The sequence below is a fragment of the Nannospalax galili genome, unplaced genomic scaffold, assembly GCF_000622305.1.
Source record: "Nannospalax galili isolate Female #2095 unplaced genomic scaffold, S.galili_v1.0 scaffold1046, whole genome shotgun sequence".
Classification (NCBI taxonomy): Eukaryota; Metazoa; Chordata; class Mammalia; order Rodentia; family Spalacidae; genus Nannospalax; species Nannospalax galili.
Genome location: NW_008354526.1, coordinates 701,585 through 729,275, shown reverse-complemented (window position 1 = coordinate 729,275; position 27,691 = coordinate 701,585). Strand labels below are relative to the sequence as shown.

Sequence of the window (27,691 nt, the reverse complement as noted above, 5' to 3'; positions counted from 1 at the left end):
CAGAAATCTGCTTGCCTCTACTCCTGCCTCCCAAGTGGTGGGTTTAAAGGCATGTGCCACCATGTTTAGCTACTAATTTAAATTTTAAAAAATTATTTGTGTGTGTATGCCGTAGCACAGGTATGGAGGTCAGGGCAACTTTGAGGTGTTGGTTTTCTCCTTCCACCTTGTGGACCCTGGGGATTGAACTCGGGTTCTCAGGCCTGGCAGCAAGCATCCTTACCCACTGAACTGTCTCACTGGCCCTGTTTGTACTAATTTTAAGCAACCTTATTGAACCAAGAAATGCCTTACTTGTTTAAAGAAATAAAAAACCAACCAGCAGTCTGAAGAGTCCCTTCCCCTTTAGGGGAACTCTGCTCAGGTAAAGCTGGATACTTACTTGTTTGTTCCTCAGAGAAGACTGGTAGGGAAGTGAGAGAGCAAAGCTAGTGTGTTTGTTAAGTATTCACACGGTTATGTAGGAAAGGGGCAGTGCACCATCCCCAGACGTGGGTGCTGTGCTTAGGCATCCACAGTGGCTGTGTAGGGGGTCCTGTGGCTTTCTAAGTTACATTTCTTAAAGGATGTAACTTAACACCAAGATTGAAAGAATAAGAAAAGCTTGCCTTTTAAATAAAGTTTAAAAGTTAAGAAAGAACTTTATTTAGCTTTATTTAAATGTTAATATCTAAGCATGAACTTTTTAGAAAAGATTGGTGTACTCTTCTGCTTCTGGGGAGCTGGCATGTGTGACTCCAACAGGGCCAGCAGGTAGCAGTAAAGAGACTTAAATTGGAAAGGGTTTTTCTGCTTATGAACAGGATGGACAACAGTCTAATTTTGTCAAAATAGGACAGTTTGGAGTTTGTACATTTATAAACTATCCAAAAAAACTCAATGTTAAAAATAAACTCCCTAATTTACCCATGTTTAATTTTCAAAAACTCCAGTTTTTATAATACTATGGCATATATTTAAAACTTTTCAGAGGCTGGAGAGATGGCTCAGCAGTTAAGAACACTGACTGCTCTTGCAGAGGACCCAGGTTCAATTCCCAGCATCCACATGGTGGCTATGAACCATCCTTAACTCCAGTTCCAGGGGAATCCAACACCCTCTTCTGACCTCGCGGCATTGCTCAACACGGGTGCACTCATACACATGCAGGCAATACACTCATATACATAAAATAATAATAAATATTAAAAACAACAACAAAACCAGACAATTTTTAGTGATGTCATTCAGGAGATCTTGGGCTAGACTGAAAAGGCTGGTGTAACCTGGGTCTCCTGACTGACTGGCGTCTGTCTGAGTCAGTGAGTCACAGATGTAAAGGTTAAGTCAGGTCAGCAGTCTTACCAGTGGATTGACAGCTATATAATACCAGTCGTAGTGCTGAAGTACATAGGAACTAAGACAGTTTAAGTGCCCTGTAGGAATGTTGTTCCTGACTCGTTTTCCTTGTGCCCCACAGAAACACCTTGCGAGTTACCCGTTCTGCTGCCCCCAGCACACTGGACAGTTCCAGTACCACCCCTGCTCAGCTGGGAAAGAAAGGCAAAGACTTTGAATTCTCCCAGTTGCCCCTCAAAGTGGAGTTCCTGGAATGTAGTGCCAAGGGTGGGCGAGGGGGCACTGGCTCTGCTGACATCCAGGACTTGGAGAAATGGCTGGCCAAGATCGCCTGAGGGGTGGCCCCAACTCATAAGCTGCAGCTGTGTGTGTGACTGGCAGTTTGGGAAAGGGCTGTGATGTGGAGCTGATAAAGAAAGGGTTCTCCCTACTGCTCCCTTCTAAATGAGTCCTTTTTATTGAACTTTCTTAATGTCCCTTCTTAACATGTGTGGAGTGTCCCTTCAGTGTGTGACTTAACAGGCTCCACATGGAGAGGATGTGTGAGAACATGGGCATCAGAGTTTTCTTCTTCGCTGCTTTGGTCCCTTTTCCTGGAACCGAAGCTGCCTGTTTATGAAACCAGTTAACTTTTGAGTTGCCAGTGGTGTTTGGGATAATGCATTGTATAGTCCTTAGTGAAGTCTTGGCTATATCAGGACAGTGAAGACAGGCTCAGACCACAAGGCACAGTTGACAGTGGGTGTGTTCTTCATTGGCTCAGTGACCTGTCCACTCTCCCCTTCAGTGCCTAGGTTTCAGAAGCCTGCTGGAACCCCTGGAGTCATCCTCAGATGAGGAATAAGAACTGAACCCCCAGACACCCATGGCTGTGTGTGTTCCACTGGCTTCCCCTGGGGACTACCAGGAGATTTGAGATGCTGTGCTGCCTTGGGGTGGGTGAGGGCCCCTGAGCCTGTCTTCCTGTGCTACTTGATCACCTCCTTTTTTGTCCCCTCAGCTGGAAGGCTGTGGAACAAACGCAAACCAAAAAGTTTCACTGTATATTTTAAAGTGTACCTTCGTTCATGTTTTAAAAAAAAGTCACCTTTTCAAAATGATGGTATTTGCTGTCTTCTTAAAACATTTCATTTTTTTTTAATTTTTAAAAACATTTATTTTTATGTGTATGCGTGTATTGCCTGCATGTAGGTAAGTGCACCCATGTCATGCAGTGCCCGAGGAGGTCAGAAGAGGCTGTTGGATCCCCTGGGACTGGAGTTAGAGACAGTTGTTAGCTGCCATGTGGGTGCTGGGATTTGAACCTGGGTCTTCTGCAAGAACAACCAGTGTTTCTAACCGTTGAGCCATCTCTAGCCCCACATTTGATTTTTGAAACTTTTATAAATGATTACTATCTTAACTGCTTAGCTGAAAGCATTACCTCGAATGATGAGTAGTATAAAGGGGAACCTGTGCTGGGGTTTGGGCCTAATTCCAGGTTACCTGAGCCTACAGATTGTGGTGTGCATAGACAGGCCATCGTGTGTCCACCTCAGATACTGGGGGACAGGCCTAACGAAAGCCTATGAGGAGATGAGGGTGGCTGTGGGAAAGTGAGAAGCCATCGGAGAGCCACTGAAGAGGTGCCATGACTGAAGGGGGATGCTGCTCTGGAAGCATGCAGGGCATCTGACCTGGCCTTGAGGGGTAAGTGTGGGGCAGGTGGTGTGCTCCCTGTATACAGCAGTCCCCGCCTCTGCCTGCCACGTTCCTTTCTGTCAGTTGTGCTGAGAATAGGCATCCCTGACCTGCTGTTTCTGGCCGAAGTATTCCAGGCTCCCCATCCCCAAAATGTTTACCAGTCTTTATCTGGAACATGACACAAATACACCTGAGAGAAGCAGTGCCCAGAAAAGGAACTGAGGACAGAGAGCAAGAATGGGCTTTATTTATAGTCCAAAGATGGTTGGGTGAAGAGGTAACTTAGTTGTTAGTTTGAGGCCCTGGGCTTGTTCTCCAGCACCATATAAACAAGGCATGGTGGCACACTCTTTAGAGGTAGGAGGATTAAGAGTTTAAGGGCAGTCTGGGCTGTATGAGATCCTGTCTCAAAAGAGGAAAGGTAAACTGTTTCAAACTGGTTCTCCTGTTACTGGGTGCTGGTATTAACTGCCTCGCTAACTGGTTTCATTGGTAGACACTTTGATTCATAAGAGGTGGTCTCAGGACTGCATGCTGAACATGTCTCCTGTCAGCCCTGTTGGCTCCTGGGCACCCTAGGGATAGTCCACCTGTGGGACCACACGTCTTTAGCATTTTGCTCTTGTTAGCTTTTCTAACTGAAGCAAGCAGGCTATGAAATTCCTCCCACAAAGCTTGTCTTGCTTCCCGTCCTGAGCCATTAGAGTGGGTTTGGGCTGGGGTGAGGGCACAGCAACCGGTCCCTGGGACCTGGGAGTTTTGATGGGAAGTCAAATGTGTTCTCTGCACATGTGGTGTCCCTCTTGTGGTCCTAAAGCTATCCAGGCAGGCCCATTTCTTCATGGGAGGAGAGGGAGCCAAGTGTGACAGTGCAGGAGGGCTGTCATGGGGACAAGGACTGCATAACTCAGACAAAGTAACTGCCTCGAAACACCTTGGGGACACAGCAATGTTGAGCCACCTCAAGCACATGGCTGTGTGCTGCAGTGGCCCTCCTGTTCCCCGCCTGGGGGGTATGGGCTACAGTGATACGCAGTTGTGAAGGTGCAGTTACAGCGAGGAAGGCCTGGGAGTTCATCATGTCAGCTTCTGGAATCTTCCATGGAGTGTGGCATACACGGATCCAAAGGGTTCTTGGCACTGGCCAGGCTGCTCCTTACTCTTTCAAGCTGGGGCCTTGGAAGCCTCTCTCTTACTTGGAGGGGCTCTAACTCCTGATCAACAATGGCTGGCCCTCTGTAGTTCTGCCTGTGATTCTTTTGACATCATTTCACCCAGAAAATGTGCTTTAAAGAATTGTCAAAGCTCCGACTGCCCATTCTCATCTAAAGGCAGTTACAGCACCTAAGAAACTTCTCTTTTTGGTCATAGCTCCTAAGAAAGGGTTGCACCTGACTTCCTCTGTGCAGGAGAGTCATCCTACCTTGCTTCCAACAATAAAGACTTAAGCATGCCACTGTTCGCAAGACCCTGGTATGCAGTCTCTCATTTAGTGAGCCCATGCTGCACCTTGGGATACCATACAAAGCCTGACTCCAGCTCCTGGTGGCTTGTGGCCCATTCTGAGGTTAGGAAGGGTGCCTTTTCAGTGGGACTTCCTACTCCCAGTTGCTACTATGAGCTACATCCCTGCTAGCTGTACTCACAAACACAGCCTCAGAGTTGCTCTCCCCATCGCCCAGTCTCCTGTGTCAGTCATGCAACCCAGCTGGGCCACCATTTTTCTTCTGTGGTTTCAGCAGCTCCTGCATGCCAGTGTGCCCCTGGTCTTACCATGTGTGGCACCTGGCCATGTTCTGTTGACATGAGCATGTATAATATGTATAATTGGGTTTAGCACACAATGACCACTCTCACACAGAGATGAAAACCACCCAGCATCCCTGCCCTTGCCCACTGCACTTTGGGCAGGACAGTCACAGTGTATCGTCTTTCCATTCACACCTAGGAGTTCCTGACGGTACCTCTGTGGTGGGGCCTGCTGGACTGTTAACATCTGACTTAGAGGAGTGTCCACTCCTTGTACTTGGAACACCACCATGTGGGGGAAGGACTGCCTGTCTTAGAACAGCTATACTCACTTCATCTGGCCCATGTAAGCATGTACTCAGGGCTCAACTCTACCCCTCGCCATCCCCTGCACATGTAACTAGATACCAAACCTACCTCTATATAACTAGATTCTAAACTAAGGCAGTGGGCAGGGACCTCTAGTTCTTCTCCCTTCTAATCAGTAGTGGTTTCCCTGAGGTGGCAAATTGAAGACTTTTAGAACCTTTTGGGGAAAGGCAGCTGATGGTTGGGCTGAAAGATTCCCAGCATTCCCAAGCCAGGCAATTTTGCACCCGGCCCTGGCCTTGGCTGCTTTGTTTTTGTTTTGTTTTTAATATTTTTATTTTATGTGTATGCATGTATTGCCTGCATGTAGGTAAGTGCACCCATGTCATGCAATGCCCACAGAGGACGGAAGAGGCTGTTGGATCTCCTGGAACTGGAGTAATGGACAGTTGTTAGCTGCCATGTGGGTGCTGGGATTTGAACCTGGGTCTCCTTCAAGAACAGCCAGTGTTCTTAACCATTGAGCCACCTCTCCAGCCCCCTTGGCAGCTTCTTTGGAATTGGTCCCAGAACTAGTCTGGCTTTCAGGGCATCTGGAGATAGCTGAGAGCTGAGGGGGCCTCTCTGGGACTGTCTTGACTGGTGTAGGATGAAGCTGGAGGTGGTATATGGTTGGTTGGTGTCATTTGAAAGGTGATCATGATTCCCTTTCCGTTTCCCTGGTGGTCTGGAAGTCACAAGAAGGAAGGAACCCAGCCCCTGAGCTCATCCTCCTTAACCCCTAGCAAGTAGAGCCTGAGAATGATGGTAAAGACTCCTGAGACTGGTTCCTCCCAGAGCTTCTCCATCCATCAGCTGCTAGGCAGATGAGATTGTGGAAAGGTGTGTGGAATGCAATCTCACTAGCCTGTCCCATTTTCAGAACTGGTGGAGAGCCCAGGTGAGTAGGAGAATCAGATGCAAAGGGCTCTGAGTAGGGACATCTCATCCAGGTATGAGAGGGCCTTTGAGAAACTATTTTTAAGCCCCCTGTATATAAATAATGGCATCGCTTAGAAGCAGTAGACAAGAGGCTTTGTGTTGAGAATTAGGACAGTTTATTGTTTGACCAACATGCTGAGTCTTTTCCACATATCACACAGTTGAATATAAAGTCAATATGGCCGCTATGCCTTCTGAGCCCATTGAAGATGGAAATGCCACCCTCTGTGTTCCTTACATTAAAGGACGGGTGAGAAGAAGGTGAGGGAAGTCATCACACATGAAGGCAGGCTGACTTTCGATGCTTTGGAGGCTTCTTGCCTCCTGAAGGAAGCATCAGAACTCATGTTGCAATGTTTTCCTAATAAACCACACCCTGTAGAGGAGTATGTTAATCAGAGTCTGGAGTCCAAAGATTAACACATTGAAACTGCAAGGTTTTGGAATACCTAAGAGATTGATTTCAAACACAAAAGGGTGCCCTGACTTGTGTGTGTGTGTGTGTGTGTGTGTGTGTGTGTGTGTGTGTGTATACGAGACAATCGAAGCCGATCTGAGGACTATACCCTTTGCAGTGAAAATATACCTATCTCCTCTAGCTACTCAGCCTGGGAATGAATACCTTTTGTTCTAACCACAGAGTCAGTCACAGAGTAGAGATGGCCTGAGGGACACACATGCTGCAGACTTGTCTGTTGGGATGCATCCTGTATGTACACCCAGATCAGCAATGGATGAAGAATGCCAGCACTCTGGTTCTGATCACTTCTGGCTTGCTGGGTGATCATAGTAAGCAGGTGACCCTGTCTGATTTGGTTTTCCCACCTGTGAAACAGGACGGGTCTTGGGACCTCGGCCTCCCACTGCTGTGGTAAGGTAACAATGCCTCCCATTCTTTGGGGAGAGGTAGTTTGGAAACTAGTAAGCGTACAGCCCTGAGCATTTGACACACTCAGACTTCCTCCTGCTAGCTGCCCCCGTGTGGCTCTGACTCACTGGCCTCAGCCACCTGGTCTGTCCTGACAGGCTTTCTCCCTTCCATCTAGAGAAGGAATGAGCTGTTCTATCTGCAGGACACTGAAGGCAGCAGTGCTGCCCATTTACTGTCACATTAGATACTGGAGGACAGGCACTGGCTAGACAGCATTGGCCAGCCATTGGTTAACAGAGTCAGTGTGCCCAGGATTGTCTATACTCTCAGCTGCCACCTTTCAACTCTCATTTCTGTTGCCTGAGACATTTAACTGATGTGGCATGGCTCTTCCTAGGACCTGGGGACACTGCTGAATGTTTAAGGATGTTGGCAGGAAGGGAGTAGTGACAGTGGCAGCAGTGAGGCTCTGACCACCAAGCAGACTAACCTCTGAGCTTGCAGCTGCACCTGAGCACACCCGATGCTGATGTCACGCCTTCATTTTTGTGTGCATGTGGTGTAGCGATGCCACCGGCCTTTGTGGTCTATACACTATTTCTCCAGTGCTCGCAGAACAGAAGCTTTGCTGACAACTCTCCTTCAAGACTTCCAAAAAAAAAGAGGATCAAAAGAAGAGGGCCCTGTCCATCCGCCAGGCCAGATCTAGTCTGGGGAGAGGAACTGGGTGTCTCAGCTGAGATATGTCCTCAAAGGACTCCTCTGTGTCATTCTCTGTCTACGACTCTAGATTCAGCAAAGATGGGGACACAGGTAATTTCAGGACATCTTCAAGAGAAGCTGACCATGTTTTGAGTCAAGATCCTACCTGTAAGTAGGACAATGATGGTGTGGTTAAGATGAGAGCCCAGGAGCCAACACAATTCTGTGAGAGGCCCGGCTGCCTTAATGGCCTCCAGAAGAGGAGATGGGCAGCCTGGCTGAGGGAAGGGAAGAAGGGAAAGGCAGGGCACTGTTGAGGTGGGAGCAAAATGGGGCAGTACCCTGGCCCTCAGACAATGGGACTGGGAAGGTCTAGACTCAATCAAGAGAGGGTACTGTGTACAAGCTAGAAAAACAGGACTCTTAGGCCACGGCAGTGCAGTGACATCTGCCATGTCTCCTGCTGTTTCTGACAGCAGACCATGGTGTCTGGAGGTCGTGTGCACATGAGAAGAGAGCTGAGTCACTACTGAGGAATACAAGAAAGCTTATTCTTCAGTGCCAAGAAGTTGAAAACCCACCATACATTCATTCACTGAAACCCAGAACAGATCCCTGTCCCTCTGGTTCTGCCAGAGGCCACCAGAGAGGTCCCTCACTACCAACCAGGCTGCTTTCACATGGACACCTATAAATCACGAGGTAAGTAAACCTTCTTCCAACAAGCACCACTTGGGGGTGTGCCCACACTGGGGGGACACTGGCCCACACAGGCATGCACACTGGTGCATACAAGTACATAAAGCTCCATGGGCTATTTTTGCCTGTAGTTTAACACATCTATGCATTATTTTATTGATGGCAAGACAATCACAAGTTATTTGACAATATTGAGTATTTCTTATTTCAACACATTGCAGTACTTTTGAATTTCCAAAACTGGAATCACAACGCAATTTCCAACTTGAGAGCAGAAAGGACAAGAATATACAGTGAGCACATGTACGTGTGTGAGGATGTTTCTGTGGAAGGTGTACACGCAAGTCTATCTCTATGTATAAGTATGTACACACATATAAAAGCTAAACACATGACATCTGAAGTGCGCTCGTCCACTGGTCCTTGCCTTCTGGAAGGGGTGCCCAGGGGCACCCTGCATTCTCCTGCATTCACCAGAACTGGCTGTGACACAGCAGCAGGCCCACTCACAAAGATCAGCGCTGCTGTTTAGGATTCATTTCTGAGAAGTTCCAAAATTCATCCCAAACACCACGTTGGAGAAAAGCCAATGCCAGCTGGAGTTGGTATGTTTTGACTAGAGTCACTGCTCCTGCCTGGTTTGGGGCAGGACTGAGGCAGTGAGTCTGGGTGCAACTAGAATGCTCAGTAGTTATGTCACTTGAGAACATTTTCTTAGAGATTTTACAGGTCCTGAGGACTAAAGCATTACCAGAAGGAGTGGAAATGGCAAGGGTGGCTCACTGGGGGCAGGTCGCAGTGCCTGGGGCAATCCTCTGGAAACCCCACCGAAACCCCTTCCTTAGATGCTCACAGTGCACCCACAATTTTCACAAAGGTATGTGGACAAAGATTTCAACTGTATCATGCCAGTGGGTTGAAAACACAAGAAATCGACTTTTCTAGAACAGAACTCAGCAAGATTAGCAACCAAGGGTCTGAGACCATGTATTGTTCAAAGTGGGGTTCTTCTGCAGACACCCCTCGCTTCCCCAGTCACAGGTGCACCAGCCGCATGTGGCCCAGGTTCCCTGACTTGCCAGAAGGAGGGCTTCAGGGCACACTACCCAGCACAGTACTGAGTTTGCAAGTCAGCCCAGTTACATGCGTCAGAACCACACATCGCCTCAGCCCTCAGTTGCCAAAAGCACCCCGTCCTTCCAGTGATCTCTTGCTCTGCTGGTCACTGGGTGGGTGCAGAGAGAACACATTGCCTGTCCCCTCAGCCCTCTTCAAGGCTTCTCAGGGTTGGAGAAGAGACAGAAAATGGTTCAGGGGTCTGCTGTTGGCTGCCACTCCCATTCGGGGCCCCACGAATGCCCCACTCTGCCAAGGAAGGACTGAACAACGTCCCCTCAAGGCTGTTTTGTTTGATTTGCCTGTGGGGAGTCTAGAGCAAGGGTCTGGTTGGTTTAAGCCATGTGGCCCAGGACTAGAACCTAATTACTGTTGCTCAGTTAATTGTTTTAATTTACTGGGCTGGGGATGGGAGGAAGTTAGAGGTGACAAACAGTTTGAAGAGTACAGGAAGGAGGAGGTGTGTGGAAAAGTTTCTCTGTAAGTTTACAAATATACAAAAAAAAAAAGCACATCTTTCAAATAAAAATGACTACTTTTTTATCTGGCAAAAAGTTGTATACACATGATTTAAATTTTTTTAAATTTTAACAGTTTTTGGCAATCTTAATAAAGTACAATATATTACAACCAAACCAAAAAATAGTTGTTTAACTAACAGCTGTTAAGTGACGTGGTCCCTGATGCCCAGCCTCCCTCCCCATGTCCCACCCTACTCCTAGAGAGAGAAAAGAAAGATCCTCCCGTCTTGATAAACTCATTTCCCACCCCATTAGGAAGCTAACCAATAGGAAGCAACAACAAGCGAGTAGTGTTGAGGAAGCCACGGTGGGCTCTGCATTAGCAGGAGCACCCACCCTCGCTGGCTGGGGGCTCCTGGGGCTTGTCCAGCTTGATGTCGATCACTGTAGAAGGCCGGCTAAGGAAGATGACTGCCACAGACATGCCACTCTGCAAACCCCACGACTCGGCCCTTGGCTCAGATGAGTGGGAAAGAGCTGACCAATACCCACCCTTCTCCTCTGCCTCCACCCGCTCACTTCCCCAAATTGTCCACGCAGAGCAAAGCTTGTCCTGGGCTGTGATGTCACCGTCTACACACAGGTCAGAGAGTCCCTGTCTTAGTGGATTTCTCCAGTGACTGATGAGTGGTATTCAAACACCGGAGCCCAGGGTCAGTTTCAGCTTCAACCTCATTACCTGCCAGCCCTGTCCCAAAGTGCCCTGGGGGAGAAGAGTCCTCCAGTCCAGGCTCAAATGTGAATGCCCACATCAAAAAGCACAGGGGAACATGGGGTCTCCTTGGTAGGCAGCAGAAACAGAGCCCTCAAGCTTTAGTCAGAGGGTGTCCCTTTTACCTCAAGGATGATACACTGAGAAACCACATCCATAGGTCCTAAGCAGTCTCTTTCCACTGGCACTATCGGGGGCAAGAGGTTGAACTGAACTTACCAGAACCACCTGGTTCAGAACCACCTGAAGAGTGGGTTCAGTGTTCCCTCCTATCGTCTCTGGCTGCAAACCCAAAATACAACTCCTTGAAACCTTTGCTTTGCATCTAGCCAGACCATCTTGCTGCTGCTGCTGAGCATCGAGCCCCTGGATGTGCCACAGCCGTGCTCCCCTTGGCCTGGGCTTTGGTGCCAGCTCTACTGTTGCACTGGGTGGGGGTGAGCATGGTGGGATGGCATGACAAACCCTGCTATGGGGCTTGTTGCTGGCATTCTAAGGATGCTCTTGTGTCCCTTATTTGAGGATAACAGGAGAGATTCTTTTGACATAACACACCATGAAAACCACGTGACTCCTGAAGTTCACAGTGCCCTCCTTGCCTTGGCTTTTAGGACACTCAAGCAGTATTGTGGTCATTTCTAACAAACACTTAGCATGGTATATATTGTATGGCTTTTCCTACCTTTATGTATACATAGACACACAATTTTACCTTTTTTGTGTGACACACACAATTCTGATGCCAAGGTAGGGTATAAATAAATAGGTAATAGGCATATGCCTTCCTTCCCACCTTCATCTCAGCAGAGGCACAACTTCCAAGATCTCTCAGGCTGTCACTCAGGTCTTCCCATGAATCAGTTCCGACCTGACCCCTGCCCTCTGCCACACATGGCTCTAACAATCAGATGGTCCCCACATCTTCCTTCCTTCACTCACACTGTTCCTTCCTTCCAGAAATACTGCACCCGCCTGGGTTCCTCGCAGGTTCCTTCCCTATCTCTGCCTGTAAAAAGTGTCCTCATTCTAGGTCAGGGCTCATGTCCATGCTGCCTCTTCTGTGGAGCCTCTCTGGGTACTACTGAACACCTACTCTATGGCTGGCTCTGCAAGAGGCGCCTTAGATGTGACACCTCACTTCAACATCAGACTTCATACTGTGGCGAATAAAACACCCATCATCCAGCTTGAAGGCTGAGGAGCTGGGTGAAACCCAAGGCTATCCCCCCCACCCCAACCACCACCGAGTTAGTTTCCTTCCCTCCCTCCCACCCTCCCTCCCTCCCTTTCTTTTCTTTTTAACCAATGGCTGGTATGCCTTGAGGACTAAAGAGGTTTTGTTTGTTTTTCTTGTTTGAGACAGGGTCTCATGTTGCCTAGGTTGGCCTCGAACTGGCTACGTAGCTGCAGATACTACCACACCTGGTGTTCTCTTGTGCTGGGGATCAAACTCAGGGCCTCAGACCCATCAAGCACGTGCTCAGCCATGAGTTCCTCTCCCAGCCCAATTATGCTTTTGAATGAGCAGACTGTATACACTAAGTCCCTCTTGCACTGGTTTCTCAACCTCACTCACATTTTGTTCCAACTGTTTCTTTGTTGTGGTGTCCCACTGTGGGTGAAGAATGCTTTGCCGTACCCCTGAGCTCTACCCACCAGCCACCAGAAACGTGTTCCCCAGTCCTCTAACTTACCACAACCAAAAGCATCTAGAGATACTGCCCAATGTCCCTGGTGGGGAAGAGAGCAAGGTGGGTCTCCTCTGAGAAGCGTTGGCTGGACTGGCTGGAAGGCCGGCTGCGGCTACAGCATGACATTCTGCCCAGGCATCCAAAAGAAGTTTTCTCAAATGCAGCTTGAGTCTGAACACTTTTGTATACTACACAGTATGTTTGGACTGCATCTAAAATCTCCAGGGACACTTGCTAAAAACAGATCTTCCTCAGTGGAGGCCCTTTCTCATTGGACCTGTAACAAGTTCTCTGAAGCGTTCCAACGTACAGACACCACCTGGGACACCAACACTACAGACACCAGATACTTCCGGAATAGTGCTGTCCGAAAGGCCTTGTGATGATGGACCATCCTACATCTGCATGTCCAGTGTGGCAGCCAATACTAGCACAGGCAGCAGAGGGCTTGGATGAGGTTAGTGTAAGCAAGGATCGGAACTTTAAGAAATATGTATCTACATGTATGTGTTTGTGTGTGTACACTTCATGTAAGGGTATGCATATCTGGATACCAGAAGAGAACGTCCGGTGTCCTGCTGTATCTCTCTGCCTTATTCCCTTGAAACAGGGTCTCTCATTGAACCTGGAGCTAGGCTGGTGGCCAGTAAGCCCCAGTGATCTTCTTGTCTCTGTACCCGACAGTACTGGAGTTACAAATGAACATGGCCATGCCAGTGTTCTTTTTAGACACTTAATTTTTCCAAAAATTTATTTTAAAAAGTTTTATGTGCATGAGTATTTGCCTGAATATATATATATATATGTGTGTGTGTGTGTGTCTAGTGCCCATGGAGACCAGAAGATAGTATCAGATTCCCTAGAACTGGAGTTATAGACAGTTATAAGCTACCATGTGGGTTCTGGGAACTGAACTTAGATCCTCTACAGGAGTAGTAAGTGCTCATAACCTCTGAGGCATCTCTCCAGCCCCATGTCTGGCTTTGTACCTGGGTTCTGGGGACTCAAACTCAGGTCCTCACATTGATACAGCAAGGGCTCTTCCCCGCTGATCCATCTCCACAGCTTGAAGCTGAACTTTTATCTTAGTCTAATTTAGTTGTGATCAGTAACATGTGGCCACAATATTGTAAATCCCAGGCTTAGACTGTTTGCTACCATATGCTTCACACATACTGTCACTTAATGTCATTTCTCTCCTGTAATGCTACAAGCCACGGAAATACAGTGGTCAGGAGTTGCTTGCTCATTGAAAAAGACGGGGAAAGATTGGTGAACTGAGTTCTAAATAGTCTCTAGAAAAGGAGATACTTCTGAGGAAGTGTACCACAGGCTTTGAAAGGAGCTTGTCTTCCTGTAGACAGAGCAAAGTGAGTCTGCCTTGTCCCTCTGGTTCCAGTATGGTACACAGACCCATTCAGGACCCCAGATGCGGCCCATCACTAGCCACATCAAGGATCACTGCCTGCTGGTTCCTGAAACAGTGATGGGCCCAGACAGCCTATTACCATCTTGTCCCAAGCTGCTGCGGATCCCCCCCCCCCGCCACTTCCAGTGCCTCTGGTGCTACTGTGGCCACAATCCTCTCTGTGCCTGGGGTGTCAGAGCTTCACCGCTGTCCATCAGAGTACAATGCAGGCAGGTTATAAACATTTGGATTTGGTCCCAGCTCTGTCAGCTTTCCAGCTGGGAGGCCTGAGGCATGCTCTGCCATGCTTGGAGCATCAGTGTCTACTTTGCTTAAGACCACTTCATGAAGTGGCTACTGCCAAATTACTGCCCCTTCTTGGTATACTCCACCCTTGTTCAGAGGGCCCGGGGGGCTACACCAGGAAGGCAGCTGTCTGGGTCAAAATCAGGAGAGGGGAGACTTGTATATGTGGATCCAGCAAGGGGCTTCGGGCTCTATCATGTGGTCCCTTAGCCCCACCCTATTGAGAAAGCAAGGTCTGGGGAGTCAGTGGGGTAAGCTGGCAGGGGGACCCTGAGGAGGCTTCCTGTGTGGGGTAGAGGTGAAGTGCAGTATCTCTTTGCGGGGACCTGGAAACCGCAGATGGAAGCCTGGCACCCACATACCTCTCCACCCTTTAACACCCCCTGACCAGTCCACGGAGCCAGCCTAGAATGAACCTTTCACATATTGCCAGTAAGTGGCACATCTATGTGCTTGTTACTGATGTTGGATGCAACTCCAAACATGAGCCCAAGGTACACTCCTGGGTTCGAACCACCAGTAACAGAAGGGCCAGTCCACCACCCCAGCTGAATGAGTGGCAGTTGCTTCTACTGGGTCCATTCTGGGATCTTGGGGGTCTGCTCCGGGTTGTTCTAGCCCTGCGTCATAGAAGGTTTCAGCCAGTGGGCATTTGGGCATTATGGGAGTGTGTGGCTGCATCAATCAGATGGGCTACCCCATAGCTGGGCAAACAGACAGACCAGATTGCCCTGTGTGGTCTGTGGGCCCCACCTAGGGGCCCAGAGGTCACTCCTAGCTGTGTGAGATGCTATGCATACTAGGATGATGTGCTAGTTGTCACCATGGACTGGGAGCCCATGTGACCTGACTATGGGCCAGCATGGAGTCCCCCAGAGGCCTCTGGGTGAAAGTAAACAAATGGCCTCCACTCATCCTGGCAGGTCTGCTTTGCCTTTGAAATAGACAAGATGGACGTGGGCTCTCTTCAGCCTGTCCCTCACAGGTGGGCACAGCGGGGTCACCACCTCTTGCTTCTCTTCTCCCTTGGCGCTGCTCCCCTCTTGGTCCTGTACCTCAAAAGATCCCCATCTAGCCAGCAACAGTGGGGGTTGTATCCTAAGACCTACAGCCCAGCTCTCCAGTGCAATCGAGAGCTCGGAGATGCCCTTCACAGCCTTTGGGTTTGTTTCTGTCTCCTTAGCTTCAAACAAAGTCTTGTTTTGTTTTCGTTCTTTTTTGAGACAGGGTCTCCCTGTAGACCCAGCTGGCCTGGAATATGCTATGTAGACCAGGCTGGCCTTGATCTCTCAAAGATCTACCTGCCTCTACCTCCGAAGTGCTGGGTTTAAAGGGGTGTACCGCCATGCCCAGCCTGCAACTGAAGTCTTATGACTGATCAATCAGGTGACACACCAGTCTGCCCCCTTAGCCTCCAGTTAGCCTCTGGGGTCACACAGACTACTGTTTGTCCTCTGGGCACTGCTGGGGCACCTAACCATTCCTTGGGGCTCAAATTTGTCTCCGGCTCACCCTTGCTGCAACCTCAAGGCTCCCAGCATTGGGACTTTGCTCTCTACCTGGTACCACACACATTGGGCAGAGGGGAAGGGCAGGAACAGCTATAATGTCATCTCTTTATCTTCCCATATGAAACTAATTGTTTCCCTTTTTGCTCTCATCAGCCTGAAGGTGCTTTTTGAACCACCGGGGCTACTCTCTGACTGCCATGGGAGTGTACCCTCAGAGACCTCTAGGAAAAAGCAGACAATGACAGGAAGCTGCCTTGAAGGGATATATCCCATTGTGAAGGATGCAGGCTGGGAGGTAAGTGCCCTGTCTAGAGCCTTACACAGGCAGTTCCATCAGACTAGCAGTAAGCAGTGTCCTCACCCACCTAACTGCTTCTAAGATTAGCCTCTCTGGGGCCCTTTGAGAGACAGTGCCCCACAGTGGAATAGGGCTGGCTCTGAAGGAGGTCTCGGCATGAACCCTGACTCCATAACTTAAATATTCAATGTGTCTTTGAGCAAATCAGTCTGCCTCTCGGAACCTGTTTTATCATCTAGGTGTTAGTTCAAATTTCCGTTGTTCTGTGGGAGTGGTATGTGAGATTGTTCCATAGAGCATTGGGGAGAGTGTCTCACGCTGGCATGTTGAAATTATGTGGTCCATGTATGAAAGCCACCCCTGCCAGGGGTCTCCAGTGGATCATGAAACAGTGTTCACTGCAAAGTAGGGCACAGCTACCACCACACTTTCGTGTCTCACACCATTGCCACACACACACCCCTAGCCTTCCTCACTGATGGGAAAGAAGGGGCAGCCTTGGCTGGAGCTGGGAGAGAGCTCAAAGGCCATGGAGCCCAGGTGGGCCTGAGCACAGGTAGCCCAGCCATCTGCATCAGACCAGGGAAGGTTGAGCTGGAGGGCTGGCAGGGTTCATCTACTTTACTGAAACACTAAGTGAATCATGGGCTTTGGGGGCATTCTTTCACTCACGTGTTGAAGGAAAAGGATACTCCCTTCTTTGCTTTTCTCCTGGACATTCTCCATGCCGGGCAGAGCCGATGCCACACGTCGGAAGAGCTGCAGAAGGGAGATGCAGGGTGAGCCCCGGACCTGTCCCTCCGTCTAGCTCTTGGTCTCCTCTTGTGCCCTTCTCTTTGTATGTGTGGATCTTGGGCATTGCTTGCCTGTCTGTCTGCTGACTGCCCTTGAGGGAAGGCCTGCTCTAAGTCCTCTACTGTCCCCAGAGCCTCTCACAGCATCGGCCCTGGAGGGTCTCAGATATGTTTGTGGAAAGAGGGAACAGAGGCTAGGGAGAGAGCCCAGTTGGTTAAGGGCTTATCACACAAGCATGAGGACCTGGGTTCCATCTCCAGAACCATGTAAAACGCAGGGCATAGTGGCACACACTGTAATCCCAGTGCTGAGGAGGTAGAGATGGGCAGATCCCTTGAACTCTCTGGCCAGTCAGACTAGACAATTTGGTGAGCTCCAGCACAGGGGAGGCAGAGGCAGGCATATCTTTTGTGGGTTCCAGGCCAGTGTGGTCTACATAGTGAGTTCCAGCTATGGCTACAGGGAGACCCTGTCTTAAAAAGACTGAAAAAAAAAAAATAATAACAAAGGCTGACCTCTGGCATCCACAAATGCACACACTTACATGCCCCACCCCAACACATACATACCTGCACACACATGAATGAATACACAAAAGAGAACAAAGCTGTGGCTTCACCTACAGGCAGGATTGATACTGGGGGTGAGCAGAGGGCATTTCAGTGACAGCAAGGGACCTGCCCTGGTGCAGAACTAATCTAGGCCACTAGGGGCAGCCCTTCGCTGTCCATTGCTCTTATGGGACTAGTTGTGGTAAACTAAGTTCTGACCTACCCTAAAGGCAAATGACTCTCCGCAGGGGTACTGAAGCAACCAGACATAGGGAGCCAGGGCCATGGTCACAGTTAGGGACATGATGGTGTGGGCTCGTTTGGATGTGTGTGTGTGTGTGTGTGTGTGTGTGTGTGTGTGTGTGTGGAGTGTATGAGTATTTGTAGGGGTGTGTGTAAAAATATGTGTATGAGGAGAGGGGTGTGAGTATATGGGGGAAGTGAGGTATGTGTGGTAGGCATGGATGTGATTGGGTCATGTTTCTATGTGTGTGTATGAGAGAGAGTGTGTGGGGAAGCAAGTGTGGGGAGTGTGTATATGTATGTGTGGGCTTATGAGTAGTCTATGTGAGTGTGTATTAGGACAAAGGATGACAGCAGTGGGGGACCTGGCAGAGAGAAGCTGACAGGGATAAAATCTTGATGGTAACAGGCCTAGGCCCAGGGCACAGAAGATTCGGAGATGCTGTGCCGAGATGCTACTGTCTGGATGTCTGGGTTTCCCTCAGGTTCATATGTTACAACCCAGTTCCCAGTGGAACAGTGTAAAGAGGCAGCACCTTTAGGAGGTGATTCATCAGCAAGGCAGAGACTTCCTGACTGGGACAAAAGAGGCTTGAGGGGGCCCGTTTGTCCCTTCTGTGAGGAAAATCAGTTGAAGGTGCCAAATATGAGGAAACAGATTCTCAGAAGACATCAAATCTATCAGCATCTTCATCTTAGATGTCTTAGCCTTCAGAACAGGGAGAAAGAATTTTCTGTTGTTTATAAGCTACTTAGTCTGTGGTAACTTGTGATAGCAGCTCAAACAGAGTAATATATGGATATTGCCCCCACCCCCATCCACAAATACCACGTACAGGTACTTGGTGGGCTCAGCTTCTAACCTCCACTGTATGAGATCTCCAGGGACAAGATGACTCTTCTTCAAGGTCTCAGACCGGAGCCCAGATCTTTTGAGCACTCGGACTGAGTGACAAGGCTAAAGGCAGAGAGGGCCCAGGTGAGGTGCCAATGGGTCCACGTAGCTAGTGGGCCCAGCAGGGGTGGGTTCCCTGCAGATGGGCAGCATGCAGAAGGGGCCTAGCAGGCTGAAGTGGGACAGACATAGAGCTCTGCTCTGCCTATTTATCAAATTGACCCCTACTTCTGCTAATGACCACACTGAAGTCAGAAGGATGCTCTTGGGCCTGGAGCAAGTTTCTGTGAGCAGGTATCATGTTCAGAGTGCGGGACTCGGCCCTGCTCAGAGACTCTTTTGAACCACACAGGGCTCCAACTGGTCATATTTAACTCCTGCTCAAATCCCTGCCCAGATCATTCCAGGATAAGGAGGGGATAAGCCTCTCCCTGACCCAGAGCATTGTATAGATGCTACCTGTGCAATGTACTGCCTGCTGTTGCCCTCTATTTCCCAGTTTCCTGTGATCTCACTGGGCAGTGGCCCACACTTCCTCTTCTGTGAGATACCTTGAGGGGGAAACCCAACACCCAACACTCATGGAAAACCAGGAAGGGGCTGTGGTGAACAGAGTCTGCTGAGTGAGGGTCTTCCAATTGGGCAGTGAGTCCCAGGAGCTTTGGGGTCTCACTAGTGTTACCATCATGCTGTAGTGCCTCTGCTACTCTGTCTCCTCCTCCTTCTCTGCTGCCACCGACACTGTCCACACGAATCAGCCATCACTCCATCCCAAAGTCCAACTGGTGCTCTGGAGGCCACAGTGGAGACCACACCAAAGCACACTCAGAGTCCCTATCCCTGCTGTAGGCATGGTATTGCTAGGCCGCCGCGCCCATCAGTAGCTTCGACCTGTGATGCCCTTGACCCCCAGCCACTTTGCTAAGTTCTCACTCGAGCCATGAGCCCCTTTCACAGTCTACTGAAGCCTGTGGACTCCTTTTCATGTGTAAAATCAGTTGTGGAGATCATAAAGGAAACCATTTGGTTCTGAATGAAACTTCCAACATATTTAAAGATACTAATTTATGATCTGGTGACATTCGTGACTCCTTATGAACATACTAAACAGCAAGTGTGGGTCTAACAGCTAGTGGGATGAAGTAGTGAAGGGTGTAAAGTTCGGGTTGCCTGCCATGCCATGAGACAACAAGGAAACATCTGTGGTTTCTGTCAGCGAGAGAGCCACGGGCACCGCAATGGTGGGTCTGGTTGTTTACGTTCATCACTGAGGCGCATGCTCAGGTGAGCTGGAGGTGATGTACAGGCGGGATTTTCTTAAGCCCATGACTGCCGAACTGCTGAATTCTATCCATGAACAACCTAGGTTCTGTGGACCCAGGCTAGACACCGCTGCCTTAGCCCCAGCTCTACCTCCTGCCCCTCCTATGAGTCCCGCTGCACCATGGGTCTCTTTGCTCCAGTCCTAAGTTGTGAGCACATGCCAAGTACAAGACATAAAACCAATGTGCTGATTGGATTTAAAATCTTGAACTCTCACCCACATGAACTGAGATGCTGGGAGCCACAACTTCCTCAGCCAGCTGGGAGTCCATGCTGGGCCCTCACTCATGCGAGTTGCTACAGGAGCCCACGCCCGGTCACTGATGTGGTGGCTAGTGACTAACAGTGTTCACATGGCTCCCAAGCTGAAGTTAGTAACTTCCCCCACTGCTGAGTGTAGGGGTTATAGGTGCATGCTCTGACTGACTGACCCAACCTATTGCTGGCCTACTTAGGGCAAGGCAGGCCCCAGGAGGGGTCCTCCAGCGCTGTGCCAGCCAGGGCCAGCATCAGGTGTGTCCTCACCTGCTTCACGTTGTACCCAGTCTTTGCACTGGTCTCAATGAACATGACGCTCAGTTCTTTGGCGCGCTGCTCCCCTTCCTCAATGGTTATCTGCCTGGAAACGAAGGAGACAGGGAAAGATCAATTCACAGGCACAGTCCCTGGCAGGCATGGCGGGTGTAACCTGAGATGAAGAACTGTGGGCAGGCAGAGGGAGATGACCAGGTCCCTCAGTCAGCCCTGAAAACAGATTCCCATGCAACAGGGTCCATGCAAGGGTGTCAGTCAGAGTCTCTCCAGCAAGAGAGTGGAATCTGGATACAGAGAACCCCAACTCCTTTCCCTGTTTCTCCCATGTCTTCCAAGCTGTCCCCCCAAACCCTCTTTTAAAAATTTATTTTTATGAGTGTATTGCCTGCATGCATATAAGTGAACCCGTATTGTGCAATGCCCACAGAGGTCAGAGAGGGTGTTGGATTCCTCTGGAACTGGAGTAACAGATGGCTGTTAGCCACTATGCAGGTGTTGGGAATTGAACCCAGTTCCTCTGTAAGAGTAGCCAGTGCTCTTAACTGCTGAGCCATCTCTCAAGTCCCCCAACTCCCCTTTTTAATGCAGGGTCTCATGTAGCACAGGCTGGCCTTGAATTTGTTACGTAGCAGAGAATGCTCCTGATCTTCCTACCTCTACCTTTCTAGTCCTGGGATTACAGGTATGACAGCACGCATGGTTTTATGTGGTGTCGGGGACTGAACCCAGGGCTTTGCTCATGCTAGACAAGCACTCCACCAACCGAGCCATATCCCCACTGCCTTTCTCAGTAGTTGCTAGAACAAGAACTTAAATTTATTTTTTTGTGTTTTAAAAATTTATTTATTTTTATGTGTTTGAATGTTTTGCCTGCATATATGTAAGTATACCACATTTGTACAATGCCTGCAGAGGCCAGAAGAGGGTGTCAGATCTCCTAGAACTAGAGTTAAGGCTGGCTGTTAGCTACCATGTGGGTGCTGGGAACCAAACCCAGGTCTTCTTGAAGAACAGCCAGTGCCCTTAACCTCTGAGTCATCTCTGCAACCCCAAGAGTTTACATTTATAAAAGAGCTCCTGGGGAGGCACATGGGGTCTCTCTGAGGGGTATTTTCAGGCCCCCTTTCCTGGTGCAAGTACCAAGGTTAAAAGTAACTCCTCAGGCACACGGAGCTGCTCAGAACACTAGCTGGGAAGGAGCCCATTTTCCTTCCCTCAGGTCAGGGCCCTAGTAAAGGAGGCTCTAACTCAGATTATTTCTCAAACAGTTGTGACACTATAGGAAGCCCACACTCTTTGTTGCAGATCATGAACTGTGGCTTTATCTGTCCCAGTCAGGGCAGGGTTTCAGGAGATGAGAGGACACATTTATGTAAAGAACACTCCAGTAGACCTGGACACTGGAGGGCAGCTGTGGAAAGGCCTCCTCCAAAGACACTTCATGCTCTGACGCAGCTATAAAGCAGGGCACATGGCCTAGGGTCAGGCTGATGTTTTGCTGACATTCTGCAAACTCGCACCTAGGGACCTGGGTTTACCCCACATACCAATGCAGGGGCTTCGTGGGGACATCTGTGCAGATAGCTCCCTATTCTTCTTTGCTGGGCAAGGAAGGTGAGGTCTTCAGAGATGACAGCCCTGCAGATGGGGTGTCTACCAGGGGCATCAGTGGTCCTATGCACGGCATCAGCACATCAGAAGTGCAGGCTTGCTGCTCGTGCATCTTGGATCTCCCAGGCAGGAGTAGCTGCAGAGGAGCACACAGCCCTGCTAGTCCCTGAACCTCCACGCTCTGGCATCTTACCTTTTGTCAGCCAGATCCGTCTTGTTGCCCACAAGCATGATGATCACGTCACTGCCCCTTTCTGTCCTGACGTCATCAATCCACTTAGAGGTCTGCTGGAAGGAGTTGAGATCTGGAGGAAGAAGGTGGAGACAGACTGGGAATGAGGGAGACAGAAGGGCAAAGGTGTGCCCAGACACTGGTCCCTATACCCCAGTCAGGCCGGAGCCATCCGGGGAAGTGAGCCCTGCTCTGAGGAGCTTGTGTCATGATTTCTACATGGCTACATGAGAGTCAGAGCTGATAAGGTGAGACATGAAGGCACTGGGACCAGGGAGGGGAAGACATAGTAGGAAAGGCAGGTAGAAGGCCACCCTGGGGCCCTACCACGGGATCCAGTGGCACTCATTCATCCAGAAGCAAGGCAGTCTCACCTTCCTCAGGAGGGTCACAGAGTAATGCCCAAGCTCAGCACCTAGATGAGGGGAGGTGGCCTGTTCTCCATGGCCTGTGACACAGCTCTCCTCTCACTCAGGGGTGTGGGGAGCGTACAAACAGGGAGAGAGTGGCCAGAAGGGGCAGGCAGAGCTGAGGTGGCAGGCTAGAGCAGTGAGTCAGGCATGCCCCCATGTGATTTCAGGGCTGCCAGAGTACCCTCTGTGACCACATCTGAGGGCTTCCCAGATGTGTTCCTCTAGATGGTCCTGGGGAACTGGGGTTCTGCATGAGCCCCACCCCAGACCCCACCCTTTCTGAGTCAGCGCAGTTCTTTCAAGAGCCACAGTATGTAAGAGGGTCTGCCTCCGAGGATCCCTCGGGAGAGCTGGGATGCCAGTTGACTGTCAGAGCTTCTAGCTCTGGATGGGGACAGGTAGCAGCATGTGTATACACACACATACATTTTTTTTAAATGGGAAATTATAGGGTCCAAAGCCGGAGGAAAGAAGAGAGAGAGAGAGAGAGAGAGAGAGAGAGAGAGAGAGAGAGAGAGAGAGGATTAAGGGAGGGCACAAATGAGCTAGGGCAGGGGCAACCTTGTGAACATCTGCTTCCCCCACACGCACCACCCTGCTGAGCAGGACCAAACCCGCTCTGTGTACCTTGGTCAGAGAAGCATGAGGGACAGTGACCCCACTATTGTTCCAAGGCAACGTACCACTTCCACACTGAGCACATACATGTGCACATATTCACATACAGGGTGACACCTGGACCCCCAGAGCACCCTCCTCCCAGCATAGAACCCCCCTACTCACTTGTGATGTCATATACCACCACAGCCACCGTGGAGTCCCGGATGTAACTGGGGATCAGGCTGCGAAACCTCTCTTGCCCAGCTGTGTCCCATAGCTGCAGTCGAACCTACAGGGCCAGGGCAGAGGTGTCAGTGGGGCAGCAAAGTTCTTCTGGCAGAGGGGGTCAAGGGGTCCAGGCCCTGTGATGCTGGCACTACCAACTCCATCCCTGTCTTGGCAGAGGCTCTCAAGTGTGCCCAACTGAGGGTCCCAAGGGATGAACCCAACGACGCCCTCCCTGTCCTCCCAGGTGAGGTAAACAGGCACTCACCGTACGGTCCTCCAAGTACATGGTTTTTGACAAGAAGTCAATTCCGATGGTTGCCTGTTAGAGAACATCATAGGGAGGTCAAAATGGAAAGGACCCATACAAAGGGGGCAAAAGCCCAGGGACCCCAGGCAGAGGCATAACGGAGCCAAGTCCCTCCACAGGCCACCCACATCCTTCCCACAGAAAAGGAGCTTGAGCAGACCAAGAATGAGAGCTTTTTCTTCCTCAGAGAAGGATGCTTTTTGCAGAGAGACAGAAGAGTACCTCAGGATGAGAGAGGGCATGGGGCATGGAAAGGCCTTCCTCAGGAATGAGGCTGCTGTCATGCACAGCCTAGTCCCCCCTCAAGTGGAGCTCTCTGCTGCCCCAAGCCTCCCCTTGAGCTCTGCGACATGGATTTGGGTTCACCACTGTCTTGGGGAGGGTCTTTGGGGGGTGGGGAACTTGCTACTGCATGGAGACCAAGAGCAATGTGGCCTGTCGGTGGGGGGAGGGGTACTGCAGATCATCCACAATAATGTCTTCTTGGAAAATCCAACTGCTTCTTTTCTCCTTATGATGGCAAGTTAGGGCTGCCAGCCACACCCTGTACCACCCCTGTGCCTTTTCTGTCCTGGTACTGGGAAGAGCAGCCACCTTGCAGCTAAGGTCCAAGACCCAACACTCACACGTATGTGGCCTTGGGCAGGCCACCTGACCTCTCTGGTCCTCATCTGCACCCAGTATCTGTGAGTAGGAGTTAAGGTTTCAGTGTGAAATGGAGAAAACACTGCTAAGTAAAAACAGCAAAGACTCAGAGCCCAGACATCCAGGGCATGGCTTAGGCAGCATGGTCGGTCCATGTGACTGGAATCACCTTGAAAAATACGTACAGGTTTGGAGGAACATTCATTCAATGAAAAGGGAAAGTATAAAACACCGTGGATGGTGAGATCTCAATTTGATTATCTGACATGAACAGAAGAGTATTTCCATATTTTCTCATTAAAGTGAAGGGAATATGCTTTGTGGCAGTGTGCTGGATAGATCGAGCTGTCAACTTGACACATCTGGGTTGAGGTAGCCTCAATTGGGGAATTGCCTCCATTGAACTGGCCTGTGGCCACTGTCTGTGGGGCATTTTCTTGATTTTTTTGAGTGATATGGGAGGGCCCAGCCCACTGTGGGAGGTGCTACCCCTGGGCAGATTGTTCTGTATTGTATAAGAAAGCAGGCTGAGCATGCGCCAGAGGAGCAAGTCAGTAAGCAGCATTCCTCCACGGCCTGTGCTCCGGCTCCTGCTTCCAGGTTCCTGCCCTGAGTTCCTACCTTGGGCTCCCTGATGAACTGTGACCCAGGAGACGTAAAGCAAATAAACCCTTTCCTTCCCAAGATGGTATTGGTCAAAGTGTTTTGTTACAGCAATTGAAGGAAGACTAGGACAGGTAGCATCTGGATAGTAACACTGTGGGCAAGTTTTTGCTTTCTTTACTACACATTCTTACATTTTCTATAATAGACAAATAGTAGTTCTGAATTTAGAAAAAAAAAATTTGAAAAAGCTGGGCATGGTGGCACATACCTGTAATCCTAGCACTTATGAGACAGAGGCAGAAGGATCATGAATTTGGGGCCAACCTAAGGTATACAGTGAATCTTTATATTTATTTATTTATTTATTTATTTATTTATTTATTTATTTATTTTTTGAGACAGGTTCTATCTGTAGTTCCAGCTGGCCTAGCACTTGCTATGTATATCAGACTGACGTGGATCTCACAGAGATCTGCCTGCCTCTGCTTCCTGAGTGCTGGGATTAAAGATACGAGCCACCACATCTGGTTTTTCAGTCTTTATTTTTTAGTTAATTAATTTTTATTTTATGTATATGAGTGTATTGCCTGCATGTATGTAAGTGTACCCTTGTCATGCAATGCCCTTTGAGGTCAGAAGATGGCATCAGATCCCCTGGACTGGAGCTACAGTTGGTTGTTAGCCACTATGTGGGTGGGGAATTCGAACCCAGGTCTTCTGCAAGAGCAGCCAGTGCTCTTAACTGCTGAGCTATCTCTCCAGCCTGAGTCTTTATTTTTTTAAAAAAGCTTTGAAAGAAAAATAAAATTTAAAAAGTTTCACTGGGTGAAAACTTCAGTGACTTCTGAATACAAAAAACAAAACAAAACACATCAGGAGCTGGTGATATGGCTCAGACGTTAAGAGCACATACGGCTCTTACAGAGGACCAGAGAGATGGGTTCCTAGCACCCAAGTCGGATGGCTCACAACGGTCTGTAACACCAGCTTCAGGGAATCCAACACCCTCTTCTGGCTTCCTTGGGCACATAAACACACACACACACACACACACACACACACACACACACAAATAAATAAAAAAATAACAATTAAAACCAAGCAAGGAAAGACTTCAGTGCACACACAGAGATCGCAGCTTTATTCACTGTATGGTTAGTCTTGGTTGTCACTAAGGCTAGAATCCCCTGGAAGACACACCTTTGGGCATATCTGTGAGGGCATTTTCAGAGAGGTTCAACCCAGCAAGGAAGACCACCCTGAATGTGAGCAGCACCATCACACAGGCTGAGATCCCAGACTGAATAGAGAGAAAATGAGAGGAGACCAGCGTTCACCTTCTTCCCCTCTCTCTCCTTGACAGTGGACTCAGTATGACCAGCTCCCTCGTGCTCCTGCCACCATATTATGATGACTGTAGGCAGCCCTTCTCAATCCATGATCCAAAATACATTCTTCTGAATTTTTTTCAAGTTGCTATTTGTCAGGTATTTGGTTACAACAATGAGAAAAGAACCAAATGTGATCTCACTCCAGAACATGGAATTCTACAACTGGAGCACTAGGCACACACAGTAGGCACAGTCCAGTCTAATCCCTGACTGTGGAAATGAAAGGACAGACCGGGGAAGCCAGAGAACATGCCTCATGGCTTTACCCATCAGCGACAGAGCTGGAAGAATCAGCGTTGAAACCTTGGTGGCACTGGGCCAGCTGCACATTGTCCTGCCTAGCACAGTCACTGGGAAACGAGCCTGAAATTGATGAGTGCTTGCAGACACAGCCTTGCTCCTGAGTGGTGACATGCTTTCATTCATCAGTGACTGACAGTTCCTTGTCTTCTCAGAGCCTTGAGGAACATGTTGAGCGGGCAGAAGTCTCTCAACTTCTCAGTGTTCCACAGGCTCCCCAGGGGTACCAAACTCTTTCTCTAGTGACTCCTAATCCAAAGCCGGGTGCTTGGTCTCAGGATCAGAGGCAGAAGCTGTCCAGATGGGCAGATGGGTTCAGGACTGCTCCAAATAAAGGCTATGTTTCCAACATCACAGGTTACTGGGTGGCTAAGTTTTTTATCAAAGGATGTGAAGGTGATGAACATGTGGGCTATGCTGTGTGGGTGAGTATGCTCAGAGCTGTCCCTTTCCCTTCCCATGGCTTGGAATGCAGACTGGTGGGCCTGGTCATGATGTGAGCCTGCTCTGTCAAGCAGATTCCCTGACCATAAAGAGCTACCTCAGCAGTGCTACTGTCATTTTGGGTTTCTGTCAACATGGCATAACTAACCTCAATTAACAGAGGAAAAGGATTGTGACTGTGGAGAATTATCTCCCCAAAGGTCAGCACCTGGGTGGTGACAGGGATGTTACTGATAATAACCATGACGGTGACAACACTTTTCCCCTCATGTGCACACAAGGCATTTCTACTTCTGTGAAGGGAAGAGAGGTCATCAGATGATATGACAAGGAATCATGCTACCGGATCAAGCCCCAGCAATGCACAGCCCAGTGGTTTCCACAATCATAAGCATTAACTGGACCAGAGGCTGTATCTACTAAACCTGACAAGAGCATGATCAAAGAGACATCAATGAGAAAACCAAAGCTGAAAGAGACCAACTTCCTACCCCCCCAGCTCTCTCCCACCTTTGTTCAATCTTCATGTTACTACATCAGAGCAATCTCCTATATCCTAACAGGCCTGTTCTGGCCACTTGTTATGATTTGAATCTGAAATGTCTCCAGGGGTTCATGTTCTGAATGCTTGTTTCCTAGTGGTGATGCTATTTTGGGAGTAGCCCCTGGACTGACTCT

The 27,691-nt window shown here is 49.3% G+C and overlaps 2 protein-coding genes across 2 annotated transcripts in view; one reads left to right on the top strand and one right to left on the bottom strand.

Annotated features, from left to right (window-relative positions):
• Positions 1-1,779, top strand: part of LOC103748952 (serotransferrin) — a 58,394-nt gene extending 56,615 nt beyond the window's left edge. The window contains exon 24 of the mRNA XM_029555302.1: positions 1,460-1,779. Within this exon, the coding sequence (XP_029411162.1) occupies positions 1,460-1,673 (214 nt within the window). The 3' untranslated portion in view covers positions 1,674-1,779. The remainder of the gene's footprint in view (positions 1-1,459) is intronic.
• A 4,374-nt stretch (positions 1,780-6,153) lies between these two features.
• Positions 6,154-27,691, bottom strand: part of Rab6b (RAB6B, member RAS oncogene family) — a 71,401-nt gene continuing 49,863 nt past the window's right edge. The window contains exons 3-8 of the mRNA XM_008851726.2: positions 23,586-23,639; positions 23,276-23,381; positions 22,041-22,152; positions 20,228-20,321; positions 16,588-16,654; positions 6,154-10,353 (exon numbers count right to left, since the gene is read on the bottom strand). Coding sequence (XP_008849948.1) covers positions 10,289-10,353; positions 16,588-16,654; positions 20,228-20,321; positions 22,041-22,152; positions 23,276-23,381; positions 23,586-23,639 — 498 coding nt within the window. The 3' untranslated portion in view covers positions 6,154-10,288. The remainder of the gene's footprint in view (positions 10,354-16,587; positions 16,655-20,227; positions 20,322-22,040; positions 22,153-23,275; positions 23,382-23,585; positions 23,640-27,691) is intronic.